Raw genomic sequence first — 25,497 nt, 5'->3', positions numbered from 1 at the left:
TCTTGTGATGTTCTTGCATGTTCTTGTGATGTTCTTGCATGTTCTTGCATGTTCTTGTGATGTTCTTGCATGTTCTTGTGATGTTCTTGCATGTTCTTGCATGTTCTTGCATGTTCTTGTGATGTTCTTGCATGTTCTTGTGATGTTCTTGCATGTTCTTGCATGTTCTTGTGATGTTCTTGTGATGTTCTTGCATGTTCTTGCATGTTCTTGCATGTTCTTGTGATGTTATTGTGATGTTCTTGCATGTTCTTGTGATGTTCTTGCATGTTCTTGTGATGTTCTTGCATGTTCTTGCATGTTCTTGTGATGTTCTTGTGATGTTCTTGCATGTTCTTGCATGTTCTTGTGATGTTCTTGTGATGTTCTTGCATGTTCTTGCATGTTCTTGCATGTTCTTGTGATGTTCTTGTGATGTTCTTGCATGTTCTTGTGATGTTCTTGCATGTTCTTGTGATGTTCTTGTGATGTTCTTGCATGTTCTTGTGATGTTCTTGCATGTTCTTGTATGTTCTTGCATGTTCTTGTGATGTTCTTGTGATGTTCTTGCATGTTCTTGTGATGTTCTTGCATGTTCTTGTGATGTTCTTGTGATGTTCTTGCATGTTCTTGTGATGTTCTTGCATGTTCTTGTGATATTCTTGTGATGTTCTTGCATGTTCTTGTGATGTTCTTGTGATGTTCTTGCATGTTCTTGTGATGTTCTTGTGATGTTCTTGCATGTTCTTGTCATGTTCTTGCATGTTCTTGCATGTTCTTGTCATGTTCTTGTCATGTTCTTGCATGTTCTTGTGATGTTCTTGCATGTTCTTGTCATGTTCTTGTGATGTTCTTGCATGTTCTTGCATGTTCTTGTATGTTCTTGCATGTTCTTGTGATGTTCTTGCATGTTCTTGCATGTTCTTGTCATGTTCTTGTATGTTCTTGCATGTTCTTGTCATGTTCTTGTCATGTTCTTGTCATGTTCTTGCATGTTCTTGTGATGTTCTTGCATGTTCTTGCATGTTCTTGTCATGTTCTTGCATGTTCTTGTGATGTTCTTGCATGTTCTTGCATGTTCTTGTCATGTTCTTGCATGTTCTTGCATGTTCTTGCATGTTCTTGTGATGTTCTTGTGATGTTCTTGCATGTTCTTGTGATGTTCTTGTGATGTTCTTGCATGTTCTTGTGATGTTCTTGCATGTTGTTGCATGTTCTTGCATGTTCTTGTCATGTTCTTGCATGTTCTTGCATGTTCTTGTGATGTTCTTGCATGTTCTTGCATGTTCTTGCATGTTCTTGTCATGTTCTTGCATGTTCTTGTCATGTTCTTGCATGTTCTTGTGATGTTCTTGCATGTTCTTGCATGTTCTTGCATGTTCTTGTGATGTTCTTGCATGTTCTTGCATGTTCTTGCATGTTCTTGTCATGTTCTTGCATGTTCTTGTGATGTTCTTGCATGTTCTTGTCATGTTCTTGCATGTTCTTGCATGTTCTTGTGATGTTCTTGTGATGTTCTTGCATGTTCTTGTGATATTCTTGCATGTTGTTGCATGTTCTTGCGTGTTCTTGTCATGTTCTTGTATGTTCTTGTGATGTTCTTGCATGTTCTTGTCATGTTCTTGCATGTTCTTGTGATGTTCTTGCATGTTCTTGCATGTTCTTGTGATGTTCTTGCATGTTCTTGTCATGTTCTTGTCATGTTCTTGTCATGTTCTTGCATGTTCTTGTGATATTCTTGCATGTTGTTGCATGTTCTTGCGTGTTCTTGTCATGTTCTTGCATGTTCTTGTGATGTTCTTGCATGTTCTTGCGTGTTCTTGTCATGTTCTTGTATGTTCTTGTGATGTTCTTGCATGTTCTTGTCATGTTCTTGTCATGTTCTTGCATGTTCTTGTATGTTCTTGCATGTTCTTGTCATGTTCTTGCATGTTCTTGTCATGTTCTTGTATGTTCTTGCGTGTTCTTGTGATGTTCTTGTCATGTTCTTGCATGTTCTTGCATGTTCTTGCGTGTTCTTGTCATGTTCTTGTATGTTCTTGTGATGTTCTTGCATGTTCTTGTCATGTTCTTGTCATGTTCTTGTGATGTTCTTGCATGTTCTTGTCATGTTCTTGTGATGTTCTTGTTCTTGCATGTTCTTGTCATGTTCTTGTGATGTTCTTGCATGTTCTTGTCATGTTCTTGCATGTTCTTGTGATGTTCTTGTCATGTTCTTGTCATGTTCTTGTCATGTTCTTGTATGTTCTTGTGATGTTCTTGTCATGTTCTTGCATGTTCTTGTCATGTTCTTGTCATGTTCTTGCATGTTCTTGTCATGTTCTTGTGATGTTCTTGTGATGTTCTTGCATGTTCTTGCATGTTCTTGTGATGTTCTTGCATGTTCTTGTATGTTCTTGCATGTTCTTGTATGTTCTTGCATGTTCTTGTATGTTCTTGCATGTTCTTGTGATGTTCTTGCATGTTCTTGCATGTTCTTGTCATGTTCTTGTATGTTCTTGTGATGTTCTTGCATGTTCTTGTCATGTTCTTGCATGTTCTTGTGATGTTCTTGCATGTTCTTGCATGTTCTTGTGATGTTCTTGCATGTTCTTGTCATGTTCTTGTCATGTTCTTGTCCTGTTCTTGCATGTTCTTGTGATATTCTTGCATGTTGTTGCATGTCTTGTCATGTTCTGATGTTCTTGCATGTTCTTGTCATGTTCTTGCATGTTCTTGTGATGTTCTTGCATGTTCTTGCATGTTCTTGCATGTTCTTGTCATGTTCTTGCATGTTCTTGTGATGTTCTTGCATGTTCTTGTCATGTTCTTGCATGTTCTTGTATGTTCTTGTGATGTTCTTGTGTTCTTGCATAGCTCTGAGTAGAACAGGAACATGTTTAACTCTCTCCTATCAGACAGCACACCCCGGAGGGGAGGGGCCGGAGGAGGAGCCCTCCGACTACATCTCCCATGAGGCCTTGCGCGGCGCCGGAGAATCCGTGGAAAAGCCCGGACTGCGCATGCGTATCCAGACGTGGCATCATGGCCTCCTGGAACGGCCACGGGAGCGCGAGGACGGGGGCGACAATGCTCGTGCTGCTGGTGAGTGTGCGCGTGCGCGTGTGCGTGTGTGTGCGTGGTAACCGGTACCGTGCGCGTGTGTGTGTGTGTGTTCTGTCACTGTGTTGTGCGCGTGCACAGAGAGAGAACCCGCGTGTGCTCGGCGGCTGGTCCGCGCGCAGGTAAAGTTGGCGCGCGGGTGGAACCCCGTGATGACGCGGGGGGCTCGCGGGTGTCGTTGCTGGGGTGATGAGCTGCTGCCGTACAGCCGACAGAGTGTCGTAAAGACCTCTGAGGGGGGGACACATGTATGATCAATATGACACATATATGATCAATATGACACATATATGATCAATATGACACATATATGATCAATATGACACATATATGATCAATATGACACATATATGATCAATATGACACATATATGATCAATATGACACATATATGATCAATATGACACATATATGATCAATATGACACATATATGATCAATATGACACATATATGATCAATATGACACATATATGATCAATATGACACATGTATGATCAATATGACACATGTATGATCAATATGACACATGATCAATATGACACATATGATCAATATGACACATATATGATCAATATGACACATATATGATCAATATGACACATATATGATCAATATGACATATATGATCAATATGACACATGTATGATCAATATGACACATATATGATCAATATGACATATATATGATCAATATGACACATATATGATCAATATGACACATATAACACATATATGATCAATATGACACATATATGATCAATATGACACATATATGATCAATATGACACATATATGATCAATATGACACATATATGATCAATATGACACATATATATGATCAATATGACACATATATGATCAATATGACACTTATATGATCAATATGACACATATATGATCAATATGACACATATATGATCAATATGACACATATATGATCAATATGACACATATATGATCAATATGACACTTATATGATCAATATGACACATATATAACATATATGATCACATATATGATCAATATGACACATATATGATCAATATGACACATATGATCAATATGACACATATATGATCAATATGACACTATATATGATCAATATGACACATATATGATCAATATGACACATATATAACACATATATGATCAATATGACATATATAACACATATAAGATTAATAGATTAATAGAAGATTAATAACAGCCCCACCTCCAACCTTCACTGTTGTTTTTGGTGTTTATGGTGTTTATGGTGTTTTTGGTGTTTTTGGTGTTTATGGTGTTTTTGGTGTTTTTGGTGTTTATGGTGTTTTTGGTGTTTTTGGTGTTTATGGTGTTTATGGTGTTTTTGGTGTTCTTTCCACTTCCGGATTATGGCCCCAACAGTGCTCACTGGAACATTCAGAAGTTTAGAAATCCTTCTGGAACCAATGCCATCAGTATGTTCTGCAACAATAAGGTTGTGAAGGTCTTGAGAGAGCTCTTTGCTTTTACCCATCATGAGATGTTTCTTGTGTGACACCTTGGTAATGAGACACCTTTTTATAGTCCATCAGTTGGGACTGAACCAGCTGATATTCATTAAGGATTGCTTTCTAATTACTGATAGATTTCAGCTGGTGTCTTGGCTTTCATGCCTTTTTGCACCTCCCTTTCTTCATGTGTTCAATACTTTTTCCCTGTGTCCTTCCACTTTATTACACATAACTTAATTTCTGAACTTATTTGTTTGGTTTTCTTTGTATGTATGGATTACTTGGGTTGTTACCGACATCTGGTGAACATTTCATGTCAATAGCACCTTTAGAAATATATTTACTGAGAAAAATGGTGACGTGTTCAATACTTATTTTACCCGCTGTATATATATTTAATATAATATAGAAGAGTAGATGTGGATTATTTACCTAAATTATCCTTAATTAACAGTCTAGAATAAACAGTTTGTGCTGTAACAATACGGTGTACAGCATAAATTGATGTTTATTTGAATGGAGTTTGGTTTATACTGTTTTCATTGTTGGGATGTTGGACAATAAGTAGATAATAATGTAGGATACACCCATATTTAATAGACTAGAATAGTGTTAATGTGGATAATTCACTTACATTTTCCTTATTTGTCACTTTAGAATAAATATTAGTTAGTTGTTTGTGCTGTGTCAATACGGTGTACAGCATAAATGAATGTTTTCCTGAATGGAGTTTGGTTTATACTGTTTTCTTTGTTGTGATGTCGGACAAGAAGTATATAACAATATAAACTACATGCATATTTAATCAGGTCGTTACTAGAATACAAAACAATAGAAGAGAGTACATGTGGATCATTCCCTTAAGCACAAATTAATGTTTTATCTTTGAGATGTTGAACATGTAGTAGGTTATAGTGTAAGCTATCTAATCGGGTAGACATTATAGTAGATTAGAATAGAGTTCATGAGGATCCTTCACTCAAACATAAATTAATGTTTTCCTGAATGCAGTTTGGTTTTTAATGTTTTTCTTGTTGCGATGACGGACAAGAAGTAGTCATCCTTATTTATTTTGTGCTGTGTCAACTTCATAACTTCAGACACCAGCTGCATTAAGAAGGCCTGTCCTGACGCATTTATTAGTTCTTACTGTAAAATTCCCCCAAAAAACACAGTATCTCTACATAACTGATCTCATTCTGTTTCACTTCCCTTCACTGAGCCTCCTGTGAAACTGTTTTTTGAAAGCCTCTGACTCAAAGGATGTCTGTTGTAATTATACTTTACACTGTAATGTAGCTGTTCCTGGAGCTTTTGACCATTTCCACCAGCCTTCTTCCCAGAGCAGTATTTCATGTTCATGTAAAGAGCTTTACACCGTGATGAGGATACCTTTAAGTTATGGCTCTCAGCTGGTCATTTATTAAGGTTCACTTGGCTAAAGCTAGTGCAGTAAATCCTACCTCCATGCTAGGTGTTCCCAATTAACTGGCTGGAGACCATTTCCTGCTCTACTTCCTGTTACACCGCTGGTTCTGCAAACAAGGGTGGAGTTTGGGTGTGTTTGTACAGTTCACGGTGTACAAATTAAGACAGTGACACTGTTTGATATGGTGGCACGGTGCCACCAGGACTCACCGGCTATAAAATGATAAAGTGGTTGTCACTTGTCAAAGTGTTGACTTACAGCTTGTAAATGTGCAGTTTTTACATCCAAAACAGATGTTCAGTGTAGTAGAGATTATGTTGACAAGATAACATAACCTTAAAGCGATCATCTTGAAGATTTCCATTAGAAAAATGTATTTTAAAGCTACCAAGAAACTTTTATTCTGTGTTGGTTTTGGCGGTCCCTGTGGACTAAAGTGGTAGTGTTTCCAAACACCAGAGCCCCTTTAGAAAACCTCTCATTCTCCTACAGCAGAGTTCCCAAACAAAGAAATTCTACGTCGACTAACACTTATACAACTTTGTTTACTTGTCTGTTAGTTGATTTAATCTTCAGATCTGTAAAAGTGAGTTTCTCCACAAAGAAATTGCAGAAAAGCACCACTTTAAATTTTGTGTTTACCAGAGACGTGGATGAAAAAGGCATAAAAATGGACTTAACGACTAAAGAAGTTGTTGCTCTCTAAGCAACCGACTTCTGCATTTCCATAGAACTAGAAAACTGTGTAAAGAGTTCTACACCGTTCAAATTAAAGTTTAAGTTTGTATTTTATCCTCACTGTTAACTCCGATGTGCTGGACTAAAAACACAAACCAATAGTTCATATGTTGCTGTCCTGATCCGTCTAAATGATTTCACTGGAATCTGTCAAAAACTGTATCTTTAGAACTTAAACATTCTGTATTTTGATCCACTAAAACACGACCATGTGAAGGAATACGATGAATAAGAGAGGAGGTCTGGAGAACGAGTCTGACTACTAACGTGACCAATATGACACGCTTTGAATCAATTAGTTGATTGATTTGATCGGATTAGATTATCCAGAATAAGGAACTATTTTATTATTTATACATTTTATAGACCAACTGTTTAATAAAGTAACTGAAGAAGAAACAGAACTGAAAGATTGATCAGTGATGGGGAATATAAATTAGCTGCAGCCTTTATAGTAATTATCAATATTGCTATAATTATGTCCTTATCACCCACTTTTAGCCACTTGTGTGTGTGTGTTAGTGTGTGTTAGTGTGTATTAGTGTGTGTTATTGTGTGTTATTGTGTATGTGTTCTGGTACAGTAGCACAGTAGAGTGTATGGAGGTGAATCCTCTGCAGCTCTTTGTTAGAGTTCAGCTCTCTGGGTGGTAGAGAGGTAGAGGTCTACCTGTCAAAACAAGTTAATCCAAAACACACACACACACACACACACACACATCACACACACACACACACACACACACACACACACACACACACACACACACACACACACACACACACACACATCTACACACACACACACACACACACACACACACACAAAATCAACTATTAATCCCTTGCCCGTGGCTGGTACACTCAAAATATTGTCTCCCTGTTTTTTTTGGGCCAGAAGAATAATCAATATGTGTGACATTTTGTCTGCAGATGTAGCCGTGGGGGGAGTGGGCTTATTGATTATTCCCCCCCCAACAAAAAAATAAAAAGATTTTACTTCCTGATGGCAGTTTTTCTCAAATATATGGTTAAGTTGTTGGGAAATCATTTTTTTCCCCGAACAAACTAATAAAAGCCTTTTTAATATCTGTTTATAGTCAGTAGGTATTCTAGTAATAAGGGCTGCAACTTATCTGGATTATTGATTAATGTTTTGAATATTTATCTTAATAACCAAGTAACTCTTTTATTGTTAAGTTTCTAAAATGTCCATTATAGTTCTCCAGACGGTTTTCAAAGTTTGTCAAAAATTTAAATTTCATTGAAAAATAATATAGAACAGAAAAAGCAGCACATTCTCAAGTTTTTCTCAAGGGAATGTTTGGTATTTTTGGCATTGAAATTGTTGTAAGTAGTAAAATCAATGTAATTTATATATATATCATAAAATACATTTCAAAAGGTCTAGTTGTGTCAGTATTGAAAAAGACATTAGATCGCATAAAACATCTTATTTCAGAAAAAAATATGTACAATAGTCAATGCAAAAGCAAAAAAATGTTTGTTCCCGTTTGAATTGTCCCATGACTTAAATATATAATGTTTAAATTTAAAAGCTAATTTTGCACATCAACAGAGTCTCGGTTCCTCAAAGTATCATTTAGTTTTGTTTTAAATAGCTCAGTGAACTAAATATCTAGTCACAGACACAATATACGTCACCAACATTTGGCTAGCTAGCTATCTAACTTAGCTTTGTTACATGAACACATTTTCAGTCTTATGTCAACAGTTTCACGACAAAATGCAACTTTCTTGACTTGAAAAATTGCCTTTATCGATACTCTTATGCTTTATTTTTTTTAATTCTTTCTAAAATATCTATATTATTTGATTTATTCAGAATAGGATTAGAAGTTATTCATATTTTAAACATGACTTAATGTTGTTTCTAGCAGCAGTAAAGTAATTAATTAATACATAACATTCCTGAGTGAAGTTTATAAATGATAATGAGGAACACACACAAAATATGGTTTGAACCAATATCTCATTTAAGAATTTAACAACACTATGAACAAGACATTCAGTGCCACCTTTCAGTCCTTTTCTGCTGACACGTTATGGTCGGTACCATTAAAACCTTTAATAAAGTATCGTATCCCACAGCAGCAGCTTGTTTCATGTTCGTGATCCTCTCCTCTGACTTCCATCAATGAAATGTGAGAGTTGCTAAAGCTGCTAATTGATTGCTCCTCTGAGGGCTACGTAGCCTTTAAATCAGAGTGTGTTATCAGATGCTGCGTAGCTTCCTTTAGTCCACACACACACACACACACACACACACACACACACACACACACACACACACACACACACACACACACACACACACACACACACACACACACACACACAACTCAAAATGCTTGACAAACACTGGTGTGATTTCTGCTGATTCCACTAGAACTGGATGGTGTTTTTTGTAAAGCGGATTTGGCTCGTAGAGTCAGGAAACAGTCCCCTGCTGCTTAGTAAGCGCCACATTTCTTTCTTTCCCGAGGTGACGGGACTTACCTTCATGTCAGATGAGGAAGGTCGATGTGTAAACGCACTAATGGATCTTGAGTTTGTCCCGCACTGAGTCATCTCTTTTTATCACATGCACAGTCTGGGTATGATTGATGATGGAAGGATTTTTTCGGTATGGATTTGTTTTTTGAGAGGTCACACTGTGAGCGTGTCGGCTGGTATTTAATTTGTTGTCTTACTGCTTTGCATTGCAGAGAGCTGGTTCTGTGTTGAAACATTGATTATGTTTACAAGCACAAAATATTCAGTTTTATTCCCTTATTCTCAAAAAAAACAACATTCCTACTAATCTGATTACATGGCTAATGAAGATGAATATGCCACTAATATTCTTGTTTACATGCAGCCAATCATATTCAGATTAATGCAAAACGACCTCATCATCAGTGAATCCCACGTGGACGTTGTTCTCTTCTGTGTCTAAATATGTATAAAAGTGGAACCTGAGGATCTAAGCTGTGTTTTTATCAGAGTGTTCCAGAGGTGTTGGACTTGTTGGACGGTGTGAACTCCTCCCTCTCATTCCTTCAGACACCTTCTCTGAAAGGTTGACGTTCAGATATTTGTTCATATCCAAAGATTCAAGGATCTTTTGTTGTCATAATGCAACACAGGGATGCACAACCAAATTCAGTTGTAGCTCATTTTCAACACAACAAACATCTGACAAACAAAACAAAACAAAAACAGTACTACATTCCAGAAGTTCATTTTTTTGAACAATATAAATTCAACATAAGGGAAAAACTTTGTCCATCAACTTTGACTTTGTTTGAGCACCAAATTATTACATTACATACATTATTAAATACACTAGTTTTTATAGTATATTTGTGTCACATAAATGTTGTGAATCTTGGCCTTGTTGCAGAATGAGGATATGTGTTTTTATATATAATTTTGGTTAGTTGTCACTGAATCAAATTGTTGTTGCCAAAAGTAAATGCACAAAGAAAAATGATGATTGCTCAACTTCCAGAAATGAAGTTCTGCCAAACCAGTGGTTCACATCTCTAGTCCGCTACACTGAGCTTTAGGGATGCACAGATCCATTGGCGCTGATACATATGTGATCCGGAGATCAGCATTAATGCTTTCTAGTAAAACGATCATGGCGAGGTGGTGGGGAGATAACATCTGAGGTTAAACACTTTGTGCAATCGTCTGAGAGCAACAACCTCGAGCACTTGCTAGGTGTGATGAACTACAAGAGCTCTAAGTGGAGCAAAGTGAAGCTGCAACCCATAAATAACATGAATACCAGGTTTTAAAATATATATATAACTGTCTGAAGCTAGAAAACAAATGTACTTAAAAGAAAGTGATTCTTTTGTTTTATGTAGTAACATTTCATAACTTTTACGCCCTCTTAAACTTGGACTAAGGATAACTAAATGCACGTTTTCCAAAAGACTTAATGTGCAAAAATGGGTATAAAGTTATGAATCCTGTCGTCTCCTTAAGAGAGTAAAAGTTTCATAGAACGCCTGTCATGAAACTGCTTCTGAAGTGAACTATTGAGAGATAACCAGAGGATAGTTTTGATTGAGAACGCTGTGAACTGATAGAGATGGAGTCCTGCTCTGTAGCTCAGTTTATCATCATTTGCTCACATTTATCGTGTGCAGCTGAAATGCCATTTATTGTACGTGGAGAGCAGAGATAACCCAGAGAGCCTGAGAATAAAGGGGAACTATTTTTATGATCATTTAAATGTGGTTACTTCTGACATTCATGTGATCTGAATGCTAACACAACACTGCTCTCTTCTATTGCGGTTTTTCCTCGTTGTAATGAAGCTCTGCAGAGCAGTGAAGCTGCTTCTGAATGAGTCCGTCACTTATGATGCTTTGTGGGGAAGCTGTCAGCACAGTCCTGTTATTTCTGTTGTCCAACGTTTGTCACTGAAAAGACGTCACATGCTTCAAAATCACAGTCATACGTAGTGTTGGCTTGACAACGGCATCAGTGAGGACGTTTACAAGCACCAAATGTCCAAATGTCTGCCCTTATTCTGAAAAAACAACCTAATAATGATGTGTATGATGTGTTGGATACCGTATGTGATCAACAGTTCACTGTTCAAAACACTTCCAATGCTCCTCATAGACTGTAACTGTAGGAGACTCAATAAATCTCTACCAGGGCTGCAGTTTGTGCAGAAACAGCATTTTACCAAGAAATGAGTCGGCTCATTTGCAAGCAGATCTTTATCCATGTTGAATTAAATACTCCCTTGATGAAAATGCTTTCATTAGGAGAAAAAAAGCTAAATGTATGAACTTGCTTGCACTAATATTCTACAGTCGAGAATCAAACACTTACATTCTGAACCTACCTAGGTACATTTGCACATGCAATGAATTTGGCTTTTTGATTGGTGCATATCAATAAACACAGTGCAATTGTATAATACATAACTTCAAAATAGGAACATTTACAATAGAATTAACTAACAAACAGGTTTGTTGTTTGGTTCAGCTATGTTCTCCAAACACCAGTCAGAGTTGCACACAAATATTTTAAATTCTATTTAAACTCTCCTGGTAGCCCCAAAGCTCCGCTGGAAGAAGCAACATTCAGTAATTATTGATTTATTGGAGAAATAAGTATTCTTTGGAACATCCTGGGCATGGATGGATCAATGAACAGACAGGCCATCTGTGATGTAATTGTGCTCGTTATCTTATGAATCCTTGCAGGCGGCCATCGGCGTCACGTTTCCTGTTTCTGCCATCTTGTTGCCAATAAATGTCTCCTCCCTCTGCAGACAGGTGCGCCCTAACCAGCCTTTAACAGCCCCGAACCGACACCGACACAGCTTCTGTTTGTCCCGTCATCGCTCATCAAACTCAGGCACTGATTTCATGTGACAAAACAAAAGCAGATCAACATGAATAACACTTAAAAAGACTCTTAATTTCTCCAATATGTATTAATCTTAACTGTTGGTCCTCCTCTATGTTAATTCTAAGGTTTACTGAAGTGCAGAGTGCGGTGTTCCCGTCAGACTCCCCTCACAAGAGCACCCGGTTGGGGATTAAAATGAGGAAATGAGGCTGACAGGTGCTGGTTTTCATTCCAGGTGATATCCGTCACCATGCAGGATCCGCTGAGCCAGCAGACCGTGTTTGGTGTCTAATTTAGTTCTCCGTAGGCAGAAAGGAAGAGCGTCCTAATGAATGGTGACGGCACGGACACCATTACAATGCACGGAGCTACCTTCATATGGAGGGTAATCAGTCTGAGGTTTCTGTTGGTAGTCCACTTCATTAAAGTGAAAGTCTCTCAATATGGGCTTAGTTTACACTCGCAGTAATGAGGCGCATGTGACTGTCACAAATAGCTCACACTATGTACATGTCTATGGTTTATACAAAGAAGGTGCTTTTGTTTTTAGATGCTTTACAAACAGGAGTTCTTAAGAATCTACATGTGAGTAAATATTTTGCAGCCAAATCAAACAGTTTAAAGGATATTCAACCTTTGTTTCTTTATAATACTTTTAATACTTGACTTCTTTCTTTACTGGGCTTCTATAAAGGTAATAAAGTAAAGTTAATGAATATGAGTTCACAGATAATTACAATCTTCATTGTTAAGGTTGGTTTATGGCCTTTTACTGGTTACACCTACAGTCTATGGACATATCTATGGGTTTCACTGGTTGTCTTTTTGATTCTTCACAGTTTATTTCGTTTGTACGTCCTCTGTTCTGTTGTTTTGCTAAATAATGCAACAAACAGCACGTTGAGTATAAACGCTTTTGTTCATGGTTGGAACTTCTCATGATGCGGTACCAAGCACGAGTACAAACAAAGCTTTAGTCCAACTACCAGAGTGTGTAAAGTCAAAGGAGCCATGGAGACTAATGAAGCAGACATCCCACCTTCAGCACAGGTTTATATTTTAGTAGAGTAACTATATCAATGCTTTCAACGTCAGTGTAAATATCTCCCAGTAAGGAGGCGTGACAGCTGCTCTCTGATTCAGAGTTATGAGACTGAAGCTCTCTGCATCAAACTCATTTCACTGATATCAAACCCATTCCTTCCTCACATAGCTACTGACATTTACATTTGATAACAAGTCTTAAAGTCCAAACCCTGCAGTGGCCCCTGAAGGAATATGACAAGCAACAGAATAAACAGCACACTGACTATTTTTAACAGAAATACAGCTCAGACTATAAAGCTTGTTCAGAAGATTGCGTTTAATTCATAGTGTTAATAGAAACAGGGTAAAGTCTGGGGAGCATGAATGTCCAATTTCATTTTAATCTGCACATCAGAGGGTCACTAAATGTGTTCTGGATCATCCTGTCGGGACTAGAAGGACTCTTGAAAAGCACAGACCTCCACCAAGACCGGATCCATCCATACGTTATCTATCCTCTTATCTAGGACCGGGTCTTGGATCAGCAGGCTTAGCATGGTATTCCAGATGTTCCTCTCCACAACGATGTTTTCCAGATCCTCCTGGGGAACTGAGACATATATTCCCTCCAGTGTGTTCTTGGTCTACCTCTATAGACATAGCTAACCTAGCTAGCTGGTTAGCAGATTTCACACAAAACCAAATGTTACGACAACAAAGTGATTTCTTGACGTGCAAAATGATGTTTTAAATGTGCAAAAGTCATATTTCTTTTTCATTACTTGTGTTTCACCAGGCGGGGCTTCTGCCGCTGCTGGAGGCGGTGAAGGTGTCTCCTCTCATCGAGAAGGTCAGCGACCACAAAGACTTCAAGAAGCTGCTCAGGACGAGAACCAACGTCCTGGTGGCCTACACCAACACAGGTTAGAGAACACACACATCCAGTCTTTATAGATCGATGACAAGACTATATATCTGGTTTAAGGAGAAGAAACCATTTGTGGGGTTGAAATATGCCGTCTGTGACGTCTCATTTCTGGTTGAGCATCTGTTGTTTGCGTTAAAGCAGGAGGACAGAAAGACTTCTGGACCTTCATAGTAATAATGCTCGTTATCTTAATGACTGTCAAACAGCTCGTCACTGTACATGTCGTCTGTACAGCTGGAAGACCAATTAACGTCTGATGTTAAATCTAATCCCACAGATATTTCATAGACATACAATATGTTGAATACATAGAAAACTACCCCCTTTAATGGCTCATTATGTGTTATTTTATTGTTAGATCTAAAGGATCACACTTATTTCATGAAAGGTAAGGTAGGCTTTTAGTGCTGCCGTCATTATGTACGTAATTAGAGACAATCATAATCATTTTATTATAATCAGAGAAGGCAGCCGTCATTGCTAAAGCTTCTAGTTGTGTTTGAAAGCTTTCTTAATGAATAAATAATTAGTGATAACAGGAAGTGATGCACAAAACACTTTTGTCGGTCTATCGCTGCATTAGTAATGATGTAATGCACCTTTAAGCCAGGAAACACTAAATAATGATAATAATAAGAAGGATCAGAGAGTGAAGCGGCTCCATAAAATCACACCGGTTTAAAGGTAGAGTCGCTGATCTGCAGAAACTAGTGAAAACCCCGCCTACTGGAACTCTTTCCAATGAAAGAAGCTACCATCACAGTGTCAATAAAGTTCTACTGACGATCGTTCTCCTCCAATATTCAGTAAAACATGAGATCAGAACTTCATTTATGCTTTTCTAGTCTCTGATCTCTGATAATGTTACATTGTAAACAACCAACCTGTGTTTAAACCAACAGGAGAGCTAGTAACGTTAGCAGCACCGCTAACGGCTAACAGGAGGAGAGCTAGTAATGTTAGCAGCACCGCTAACGGCCAACAGGAGGAGAGCTAGTAACGTTAGCAGCACCGCTAACGGCCAACAGGAGGAGAGCTAGTAACGTTAGCAGCACCTCTAATGGCTAACAGGAGGAGAGCTAGTAACGTTAGCAGCACCTCTAACGGCTAACAGGAGGAGAGCTAGTAACGTTAGCAGCACCTCTAACGGCTAACAGGAGGAGAGCTAGTAACGTTAGCACCACCTCTAACGGCTAACAGGAGGAGAGCTAGTAACGTTAGCAGCACCTCTAACGGCTAACAGGAGGAGAGCTAGTAACGTTAGCAGCACCTCTAACGGCTAACAGGAGGAGAGCTAGTAACGTTAGCAGCACCGCTAATGGCTAACAGGAGGAGAGCTAGTAACGTTAGCAGCACCTCTATAATGAGAATTCCCACATATATATCAGAAACATAGAAGAAGACTACAAACTCTGCCTTTAAACTTGTAGTTGGCCAGAATAACTGTGAATCCACACAGCTCTAATTAAAACACTAAATTATGTGGAATGCTTCTCCCTCTGAATAAGAAAATGAAATTATCCACTGGCCCTTTGCACAAAGCTGATATGATATTAAAAAGCATTTTACCATCTTAACATATATATATCATATATATATATATATATATATATATATATATATATATAGAATTGCTGTTTTGTGTATCTTCATCTCCTGCAGCCTGCTTTAAGGCGATGATCTCAGTGGTTTCTCTCAGTAATGAACATGGAAATACTTAGTAGTCGTTAAATAGAAATAAAACACTTTATGCAGTCAGACTGTTCTAAAGCAACGTTTTCTTTCCACCTTTAGGGAATCCTTAATGCACCCCGGTAGATTTGAATTCCATTTTCATTTGCATATTTTCTCTGCAGGCTTGTAGATGGAGCTGCTTGATATTACATGTTTTTTCATTTTAAAAGCCTCAGAGGACTGTCAGAGCACCGCTGATCTATTAGTTTTATCATTCACGGCCTCCGTCGGGTCATTGGATGAGGCCTCCTGGTTTCCAGCCTCAGCTCTGATTGATCAGCGTCACACAGATGTTCCTTCTGTAAAGACACCAAAGGTTCCTTCTCCTTGCAGGTTGAAAGAAATACTTCACACACAAGAATCCAAACACGGGAAAAAACTCTTGATGGATTGAAGTAAATGAGGGTTTGTTAACAACGTCTGTTTACACAGCTGGTGCAGTTTATAATCAAAGAATGTGTCAAATATGGACGTAGTCTCTGTGACGTCTCTGGTGTCGGCCTGTCAATCAGTGTGTAGCCCCGCCCTAAAGCATCCCCTGCTTTATGGTCTGTTTGACTCTAAATGGAGCATCATTTACTAAATGAACATCATGCTGTATTGAAGAAGACTTGAAACTAGAGATTGAGACCATAAACTCATGTTTACAATGTTTACTGAGGGAATAAATCAAGAGAGAAGTAGAGTCATTTTCTCATAGACTTCTATACAACCAGAGGAGTCGCCCCCTGGTGGACAGGAGAGAGAATGCAGCGTAAAGACATGAAGCTTTTGACTTTTGCTGTTAAATGCACCAATTTTACGTCATCAGGACTTTTCAACTTTTTAAGATATTTGTTCACCGTAGAGGCATGAGAGACAAATAAAGTTTTCTTCAACTTTCAAGGACACACCAGGTGAAGTATTTCTTTAATGTCGTCCTCACCCACCTATCTGACCCCTTGTAGCCTCTTACCCTCTTGAGTAAAGTCAGTCAGTCACATGACATCCCTGTTGAGTTTTGCTCTGCTTAGCGCTCGTCAAACTTTACAGTAATCTTATCAGAACCCCCCGATGCTCCATACGTGGTAATAAACTGACACCGAGATGCCAGATGTTGTTAGAGGCGGCGCCCTGGGGAGTCATGTCAGCGCCCTAAATCTAAATATAGCTTTGGCCCCGCGGCGCTGAGAGGAATCCAGAATAAAACACACTTGGTTTCGGTGGGGGGGAGAGTATAAAAATGATGTATTGTGTTACACAAAGACTATAATATCACACTGTGTTTACTTTACTTGAGGAATCTGCTTCGCTGGCCGTATCTGATGGAAATCTGTAATCTCCCCGTGTGTGTTGTTGTAGCTGCTTCAGTTTATCACACACCAGCGTCTCCTCTCCTAACACAGAACAGCTCGGACATGTTTCCTCTCTGACCAGGTGGATTGTGTAAGTCTCCAGTGGTCGTGAACTCTTGATGTTCGTCATTGATCACAATATGGCAGTAAGCAGCAGGTCCAAAGACTGCAGTGGAAACAGTTGAAGAATGACCTCCTAACGTCCTTTCCTAACCACTTCTCCTTGACCTCAAAGGGAAATGTCACAAGGTAGAGGAACGATGTGATGGAGAGTTCATGAGGAGTTAGGAAAAGAGAGAATTCAACTCCACTTTCACTAAACTAGGTAATTATGATGTGACAGCGGATGGCACTGACGTAGGTCTACCATGAGGAAACTACAACAAAGAAGGACTACAAAAAGGACAACTAAGAAATGACCCCATGAATGATCTTACTCTGTATTCTGAAGGCTTTCTAAAGATCTCCTTCAGGGACAGAATGTTTCCCAGGTGGTGTGAAGGAGAGAAACCTGAGCTCCTTCCTTCCTGCTGCCGTCTCACTGAACCATCAACACTGCTTCAATAGAAACAATTCACTCATGTAGAATATCAAAGAAACTGTTAATAATAACATTTCCTTTGTGCAATAATTCAAACGTTCGGTTGCAATTTAACATTTTAATAATGTATCATAGGCCTAGCTTGTTTAGTTTTTTACTTTTCCTTCTTGTTATCGAGAATGAGAGTTTGTTTATTGACAGTTTGATATATTTACTGTCATTTTTACTTATTTGTTACATGTTCAAATTCATTAAATACATATAAAGTGAACCAAAATGGTTGTCACTGTCTATTCATATTCATGAACATTAATTAGTTTATGACTGTATAACAATAGTTGGTTTTCATGGACGGCCGAAAGGTGCGTCACTTTAAATGTTGCCTCATGGAATTGTGGGTCGGCATTATCGTGTTCTCTTTGGTGAAGGATGGTCAAGTGTCTCCTACGCTAAAGGAGATAGGGAAGTAAGCATTGAAGCATGTTCCATTAACATTTAGAGGTTTAAACATGTCTTATCATGGCGACCACTCAGATACTTGTGTCATTCCACTCAGTGAGGAACCTTCCTCAACAGAAAGGAACCGTTTCGCTCAGAAACTCACCTGCTGTTCTTCATCCGCTTGCTTGCAAAGTCGGTCTTTGTGGCTCGGTATAATCCTCCCGTCCCCTGCTCAGCCACACTATTGTATTATTGTACCATGTTGAAAGCTGATGTAACTCAAACCCATCCAGTGAAAAGGTATTAAACAGCCGTCCTCCGTCCTAAACTCAGTGATCTCTTTCTTTAGTGCCACGCTGAAACTGGACTCCTCTCCGCTGTGTCCGAGCGGACAGTTTGTCCTCTGTGTCTGGAGGCTCTGGGGGTCGTCCTGAAGCTATTGAAGGGTTTTGGTGACAACGCTGATCACGGTTTATTCTCTGTGTCTGCAGCTACATCGGGGGACTCCCACCTGAAGCTGCTATCAGATGTGGCCCAGACGGTGAAGGGCCAGGGGACTATTGCCTGGGTCAACTGTGGGTAAGTAATGGGACCATTTAAGGAAAAAAAACCACACTATAGGACTTTCTCCTCCCTCCCTCCATCTCACCCATTGACTCCCTGTCTACTTTGACATCACGACCTCTTCTTGTACAAGGACGTTTCTGACAGCAGAACAATTTACTGCTCCCAAGAACGTCTCCACTGCCATCCATCTGCACGATATATAGCTTTTTCCAGCGAGGTGTAAATGGCCTTGTTCCACTGGTTTCTATTGTAAGGGCTCAATTATTCACTTATTGGAGCTTTTTGCAGCTCTGGGTCCAATCTGACACATCTCTTTAGTTCTGGCTTTTCTGTTCTCCCTGTTGGGGAACTTTTATCCTGAAATGGTTAATGAATGAATGAATGATGATGAAGCCGCTAATGTTTCTCTGCTCTAATGATTTGTTCACACAAAACACGTGAAGAGATTACATGCAAGTACAAAGCAAATATAGTGGTTATTTCATCCGTGGTTGATGAAGTAAATGGTTTAGTTGATAACGGTTTCCATGGAGATAAGCCACGTCTCCTCTCTTCAAACATTCTCTAGTTCCAGCTTTAATAAACCTAATTGTCTATTTAGTATAATAGAAAAATGACAGAACAGACCATTTGAAAATGTCAACATGAACATTTCTTAATGCAGAGTCATTTTCTGACATTTCAGACTGAGCCGTGAATCACTTGATCAATACTGAAAATGATTAGTTGCAGCACCACTCGACACGGTTATCGACACCATTTGGTCTCTACCTGAGTCTAAATGAGGATCAATACAGAGCTTTTCATAAAGATATGGAGTATCGTGAAACCTTGGTGAAAACGTTTATTCCGTCTTTAATGAGTTTGCCTGATTGTAATCATGCAGTGAGTTATTATAAAGGAGGGTTAGGCTTCATGTGCGTCTCAGCTCGCACAGTCTGTTCATTGTTTTTAACTAATATCTTCCTGTCTAATCACAACTTATTTAATTATTAGACCTAATTTGTTATTTTCTATTTATTTATTGACACCTTTGCTGTAAGGTTTAAAAAGACAGGTTACGATGATGTTTAATGTGTTGTTTTATGCAACAAGTTATTATTATTATTATTTTAAGGAGGAACATGGTTTTAATCTCATGTTTTATCTATGTAATGGTTTTAAATTAAATTATTTATGAAATAAACTTAAGCCAAAAAATAATGTGAATCTACTGAATCGAATCAACACTTTGTCTTCATCTTCTTTTCCTTCTTCACTATCATCATACAGTATGTTACTGCAGGAAGTTCCATTACATCATATTTCATTTTTCAAACATGATTTGGGACACCCAACATCAGATAGATTTTTAAATAAAAGATCTAAAAGTGATAAAAGGACATTTAAAAGTGTAAATAATGACATAGATCTGTTACTTTGACACATCTTAGTGTATGTTTGCAATGCGTCTTTGAGATGGATCTGTTTTAGAAAGCACAATCTAAATAAAGATAATTTATTCATTAAGTCCATAAACGTCTGTGTGGCCTTATTAAAATGTCAGCGCTTTAAGTGGACTTTTTAATCGTCCCGTTGCTCCTCCAGTGTTCTCATTAGTCCAGTCATTAGTTGCGGCCACGGTCATGTGGAAAATACTTTTTGTTTTTTAGAGCATTTCTTTATTTTCATACCCCGGCACTGTTTCCTGCAGAACAATACATCTGTCATGGGTCTCTGTGGAGCACATCTATCTCCAGCCCACACCGTGGAAGAGTTTACATTAAGCCAACGCTCGATAGTCCCAGGACACCTGGAAGGAATCGTTCTCTCTGAGCACAGCTTGCTTTGCTCCACAGCGATCTGACTTCGGTTTGTTGTTCTTTCTGTCCTTCCTGCTGTTCACTTCCACTTACTTTATTTTACTTTATTTATTTTTTATACCTGTCAACCCATCAGCAGCATGAACCATTCTTCTTCTTCAGCAGAGAGGAAAGAATGTTTCATAAAACAGGAAACAGTGAGGAAGGCAGGAGCTCCCCTTTGACACCTAGAGCTCGTTGCAGCATTCACAGTCTCTCTCAAGCTTATCGGGGATCGAACACCGGGCGGACACGGAGGAAGAGAGGCTGAACTCAAAGTTTCTGGTGTCCATGTTTCTCTTCAAAGACGCTCCATGATACAAGTCCTCTTCTTTATCTGTTTACGTTTTTCTCTGGGAGAGGATGGTTTCATCTCTCTTCCTTCGCCAAAAACTCCAGCATGCTACGCAGTGAGCTAATGCTAAACAGATATTTACACTGAGCCAGATTCCTGCCAGGGGATTCTACAGCGAGCCGGTTCATCACCGCGGGACGCGTGGATCCGGTTGCCAGGCTCTGCAGAGAAGCATTGTGTGCTATTTGGCGTATTTCAACCCCCACCCCATCTCAAACGGGGCCGGATCCCAAATCGAAGCTCGGAGCTGGGAGCTCCACGGTGGACGGAGGGAGGGAGTGGAGCAGAACCTCCATCCCAGCGTGAGAAACACTCCGTCCTGCCAAGGAAGAAGGGCCGCCGAGGCCAGGACGATGACACACTCTGAACAGATGACGGGCACCTGAGTGTCGGCCAACTGGGATCCACCGGAGGGAAAGGGTGATCTCATACAGGAAGGAAGAACAGGACCGTGCTGCCCTGCTCACACATTGTTTCTGCAGATTTACAACATGGTGAGGAGCATTGGTCTAGTCCGGATCAATGGGAGCCGCAGAGCACAAACAAGCAAAGCACGGATTAGCATTTGTGTTTTGGAAGAGTAATAATGAAATGGCGTGCAGAGCTCCATCCTCTTTAGCACAATGAATCCGTTATTAATCCTTTACAAAGGGGACGCTGTTGACTTTGGCCTAATGCGACTTTTCAACTCCAATCTTAGAGGTGCACCTCAAACGACCACCTCGTTACGTAGAGTATTATAGTGAGGTAACCAAATAATGTCACAAAAGGAGAAGTAAAGGGCAAATATGTTTTTTCTTCAAACATCCCTCATTGTGCTTAAATTTAAGTTTATTAAAACTTATTTTCATTGGTTTGGCAAATGAAAAGCAGGTAATTGACCCCTTAAGCCCCGCCCCCCTCTGCTATTTCGTCAAGCTCACCATGGAGCCCACACTGTCACTAACTGAACTCCCTAAAGAAACATTATTCATTTTTTGTCATGTGACTGTTGGTGTCAGTTGAGTCGATCATGGCTTCCTAGTTCGTCGCACGTGATGTGTTCAAGGATCGTCGGAAAGATGAAAATCTGGCGATAAAGACATATTTTTACAGCTTTACTTTGTAGTTTTGCAGATTGTTAAAAACAAACATGCTTTTAAATCCCAAACGGTGGGTTTTGGGGTTCAGACTACTAGGCTACATCTGAAGACAACAATAAACACTCTGCTTGTTCATTCAGTGAATCAACCATCACAGGAACTTAATTGATGACGAACATATGACACCTTATTAAGTACGTAATACACAAGGCTATACATTAGGTGATAAACCAAGGAGTCAGAAGTTCAACAGTCATGGTTAATATGGACCAGTTCAGTGAGAGCTGACCTTCTCATCTACCTCTAATGATTCTCTACCATCATCTCACGGTCTCTGAACTTTATGTCTTAATAACAACACATGATTGGACAATAGTTTGTCTTGGCATCTTCTGGACTGTTACAGTGGATTTCCTCACTCATACCTCCCTCCTTCACACAAACACACTTCCTTCTCGCTGCAGTCGTAGTTGGAGCTTTATCTCTGACGCACCGACCGGCTTCACCTCAGAGATGAATGCTCTGTGGTGGTGCTCAGCTGGTGGACGGGCCTCTGATGTGCTGCCATTCATGGCCTTTAGTTCTCTCTGTTCTGAACATTAGCTAATGAGTCATTCTAACTTTCCCTGGGCTTCCGTTTGTTCTTGGATTGAAGAGTACTGCTGTTTCATTAGTTGATTCACAGAAACAAAACGCCATGCAGCCTTCTTTTCTGTTCTCTGAGTCAGTCTTCCTGTGTTTGTACGACCGAATGAGTAAGAGGCTGAAAGGCCATTTCCTTTGTTGTACTGGTCCGTACCCAGTTGGGTGGCCTTTTCACTTCCCCAAAAAATGCAATTTAATCTTTGAAGAATGTTGTGTGAAAGATATCACTGCTTTTTCACTCGTCTGTCTAGAATGAGTCAGTGTCTGAGACATTTAAATGAGCAAGATGAACATGTTTTTGTCGTAATTGCACAGCGCAACGCAATTAAGTTGGCAGCAGGCTGTGAGTAGATTCAAATAAAAGTAAAATCAGACCAAAAAGAAACAGTAAAGACTTTATACAGCAGGAAAATGTTTTAAAGTAAAAGTCGTACTTTCTGTTAAGGCCAGTGCTTTTATAAAGCAAAAATGAAATATTTTCATAACGCTACCCCTTCATAGGCTTCATTTTGGTCTCCGTCGACTAAGACTGTATTGAAGAAGACTTGAAACTAGAGATTGAGACCATAAACTCATGTTTACAATGTTTACTGAGGGAATAAATCAAGAGAGAAGTAGAGTCATTTTCTCATAGACTTCTATACAACCAGAGGAGTCGCCCCCTGGTGGACAGGAGAGAGAGTACAGTTCTAGTTTTCATACAAATGTGTACACAAACGGACGTAAACTAAATGTGTCCTCTGATTGGTAAATGGATCAGAGTATTGAATATTTCCCTTAAAGACAGCATGCATATCGGTGAGCAGCTAACGCATTGTTGCCTCCATATTGTGTTGATTGTACAAGGTTGACCGTCTTCAGTTACCGAACACAGTTCTGAAGACAAAAATTGGATAGATAGAATTTCTCAGCACTCTTCTTTTTTCTGGTTTGTTGTTTCCTTGACGTGGTTTTGGTATCTTCTGTCCAGGCCTTATTGGAGACATTGTTGTCCCCACAGTCTTTGTCACTTGTGGCAATGCTTCAAGAAGAAGCAGACTGGTTTTGAACCGGGTGACTGAGCTCCATCTCCAGATAGGTGTCGAGGTCACATCTGCTCCTGGTGTGCCCCGACCGGTGCCATCTGCCTTCATGAGTCAGCAGAAGAGGGCATTAAAAGTTACCTTTGGGCATTTTTCAACCTATTTTCTCATGTTTTTGTATCTTAATGACTAATGGGGACAACAATGTTCAAAACTGGTCCAGTACTGAAGGAGAGTGTAACGTAACCGCTCATTGTACGTCCACTAAAAGAGCTTGTTCGTGATTATAACTGTCTGACAACATTATGGAAAGAACCCTGCCAAGAAATAAACCTTTTGCTTGATTACTTCTGTTTGTTATTGTGTCTAACCAAGACTTGGTTGGGGAAGTCTCGTTCTCAAATCTCACAAAGGTGACATCTAAACTTCAGTCCATGACATTGAAAATCTAAAAGATTTTACTAAACTACACTTTTTGTGCTCCAACATAACAAACTTTGACAACACCAGCACTCCTTTCTCCAACTCTCACGTGTTACGAGATTTCAGAACGAGACTTCTGCTTATGCGAGACTTTGTATGACACGATAACAAACAGGCCGGATCAAGAGAAAGGTAGAGAGAAATGCTTTATTTTTCTGCATGGTTCTTTTCCGTATTCTGTCAGACAACTATAATCCCAAAAACAAGCTCTTTTAGTGGCCGTACATTGAGAGATTACATTAGAGCCATAGCGGCTGCAGCGTTCTCCTTCAATACTGGACCAGTTAATCAAACTGTTGTCCCCATTAGTCACTTAGACACAAAAAGCATGTGAAAATAGTGTTGAAAATACAAAAGTTTCCCTTTAAAGCCACCTGCATTAGCTGAAATAGTCTCTGTAAACAAATCACACGGCCCCTCACATAATGTGAAACGGCTCTGAACAAATGTTTTGCTCTCCGTGGGTCTTGGAGCCATAATTGAATTCCACCTCTTTGACTTTATTAGCGTCAGGCTTTCTCTCCAGCACACATCTCCCTCCTACTCTCCCTCTCTCTCTCTAAATGATTGCATATAGTCCTGCTCTTTATGACTTCATGCTGCTGTTAATGCCTCGCTGTAGTTAGTGTGAAGTATGTGGAGGTGGCCTGATGCATATTTATTTCCTTTCCAGCTATGGCCCTTTTTCAATTACAGAAATAAGCCTGCATAGAGCAGATCTGTCCTGTGTGCTGTTAAGATTTACAGTAGAGGATGTAATCAACATTGTATTCCCATTGCAGATGTAGGTGTCTGTATATGTAATGCTGGAGCAACTAATAACCAGAGCAGGGAGCCTTGTTTAAAAAGCTCTGTGCATCTGAGGAGATGGATCTCATAAAGTAAAGTGTTGATGCAGTTATGTCTTCATGCAGCACCTTCTCTCCTCTCTTAATTCAATCCAGTGAAGCTTTATTGGAAAGAAAAACATGTTGGCGAAGCATATTTTTGCACAGAATTAAGGATATAATACAAATGATGCATATTGATAATGGTAGCGGTACGAGGAATATAACAAGTAGCTACTGAACAGAAGGGAAAGGATGTGAATTAAATTAATATGAAAGAAAAATACTGAACATGAAAAGATGCTGAGTAGGATGATAAGTTTTAGGCAAGTATGTCATATTTTAGTCGTTCAATCTCACCAAGGAAAGTTTAAATAAGCTTTTTTTTTTTAAGTAAAGGAAGGACTTTTGTTTTCAATGATGAACCGTTGCACTGTCTGATCGGTAACTAATCAAAGTGCATAAGGTTTAAATTTTGAAAAAGCGTTTTTATTGATGAGTTTTAACCAGTAGGACAATTTATTAAAGTTACAAGTTTTCATTTAGTGTTGATTTTGGCGCC

At 39.2% G+C, this 25,497-nt stretch overlaps 1 protein-coding gene across 1 annotated transcript in view; it reads left to right on the top strand.

Annotated features, from left to right (window-relative positions):
* The first annotated feature begins 2,996 nt into the window (after positions 1-2,996).
* pdia5 (protein disulfide isomerase family A, member 5) overlaps positions 2,997-25,497 on the top strand; it is a 54,083-nt gene continuing 31,582 nt past the window's right edge. Inside the window, exons 1-3 of the mRNA XM_054615182.1 lie at positions 2,997-3,063; positions 13,932-14,058; positions 18,605-18,692. Of these exons, the coding sequence (XP_054471157.1) occupies positions 3,004-3,063; positions 13,932-14,058; positions 18,605-18,692 (275 nt within the window). The 5' untranslated portion in view covers positions 2,997-3,003. The remainder of the gene's footprint in view (positions 3,064-13,931; positions 14,059-18,604; positions 18,693-25,497) is intronic.

Source organism: Anoplopoma fimbria, chromosome 16 (genome assembly GCF_027596085.1).
Source record: "Anoplopoma fimbria isolate UVic2021 breed Golden Eagle Sablefish chromosome 16, Afim_UVic_2022, whole genome shotgun sequence".
In the NCBI taxonomy this organism is placed as follows: Eukaryota; Metazoa; Chordata; class Actinopteri; order Perciformes; family Anoplopomatidae; genus Anoplopoma; species Anoplopoma fimbria.
Note: the sequence above shows the minus strand (reverse complement) of the source record. Positions and strands in the feature narration are given on the sequence as shown.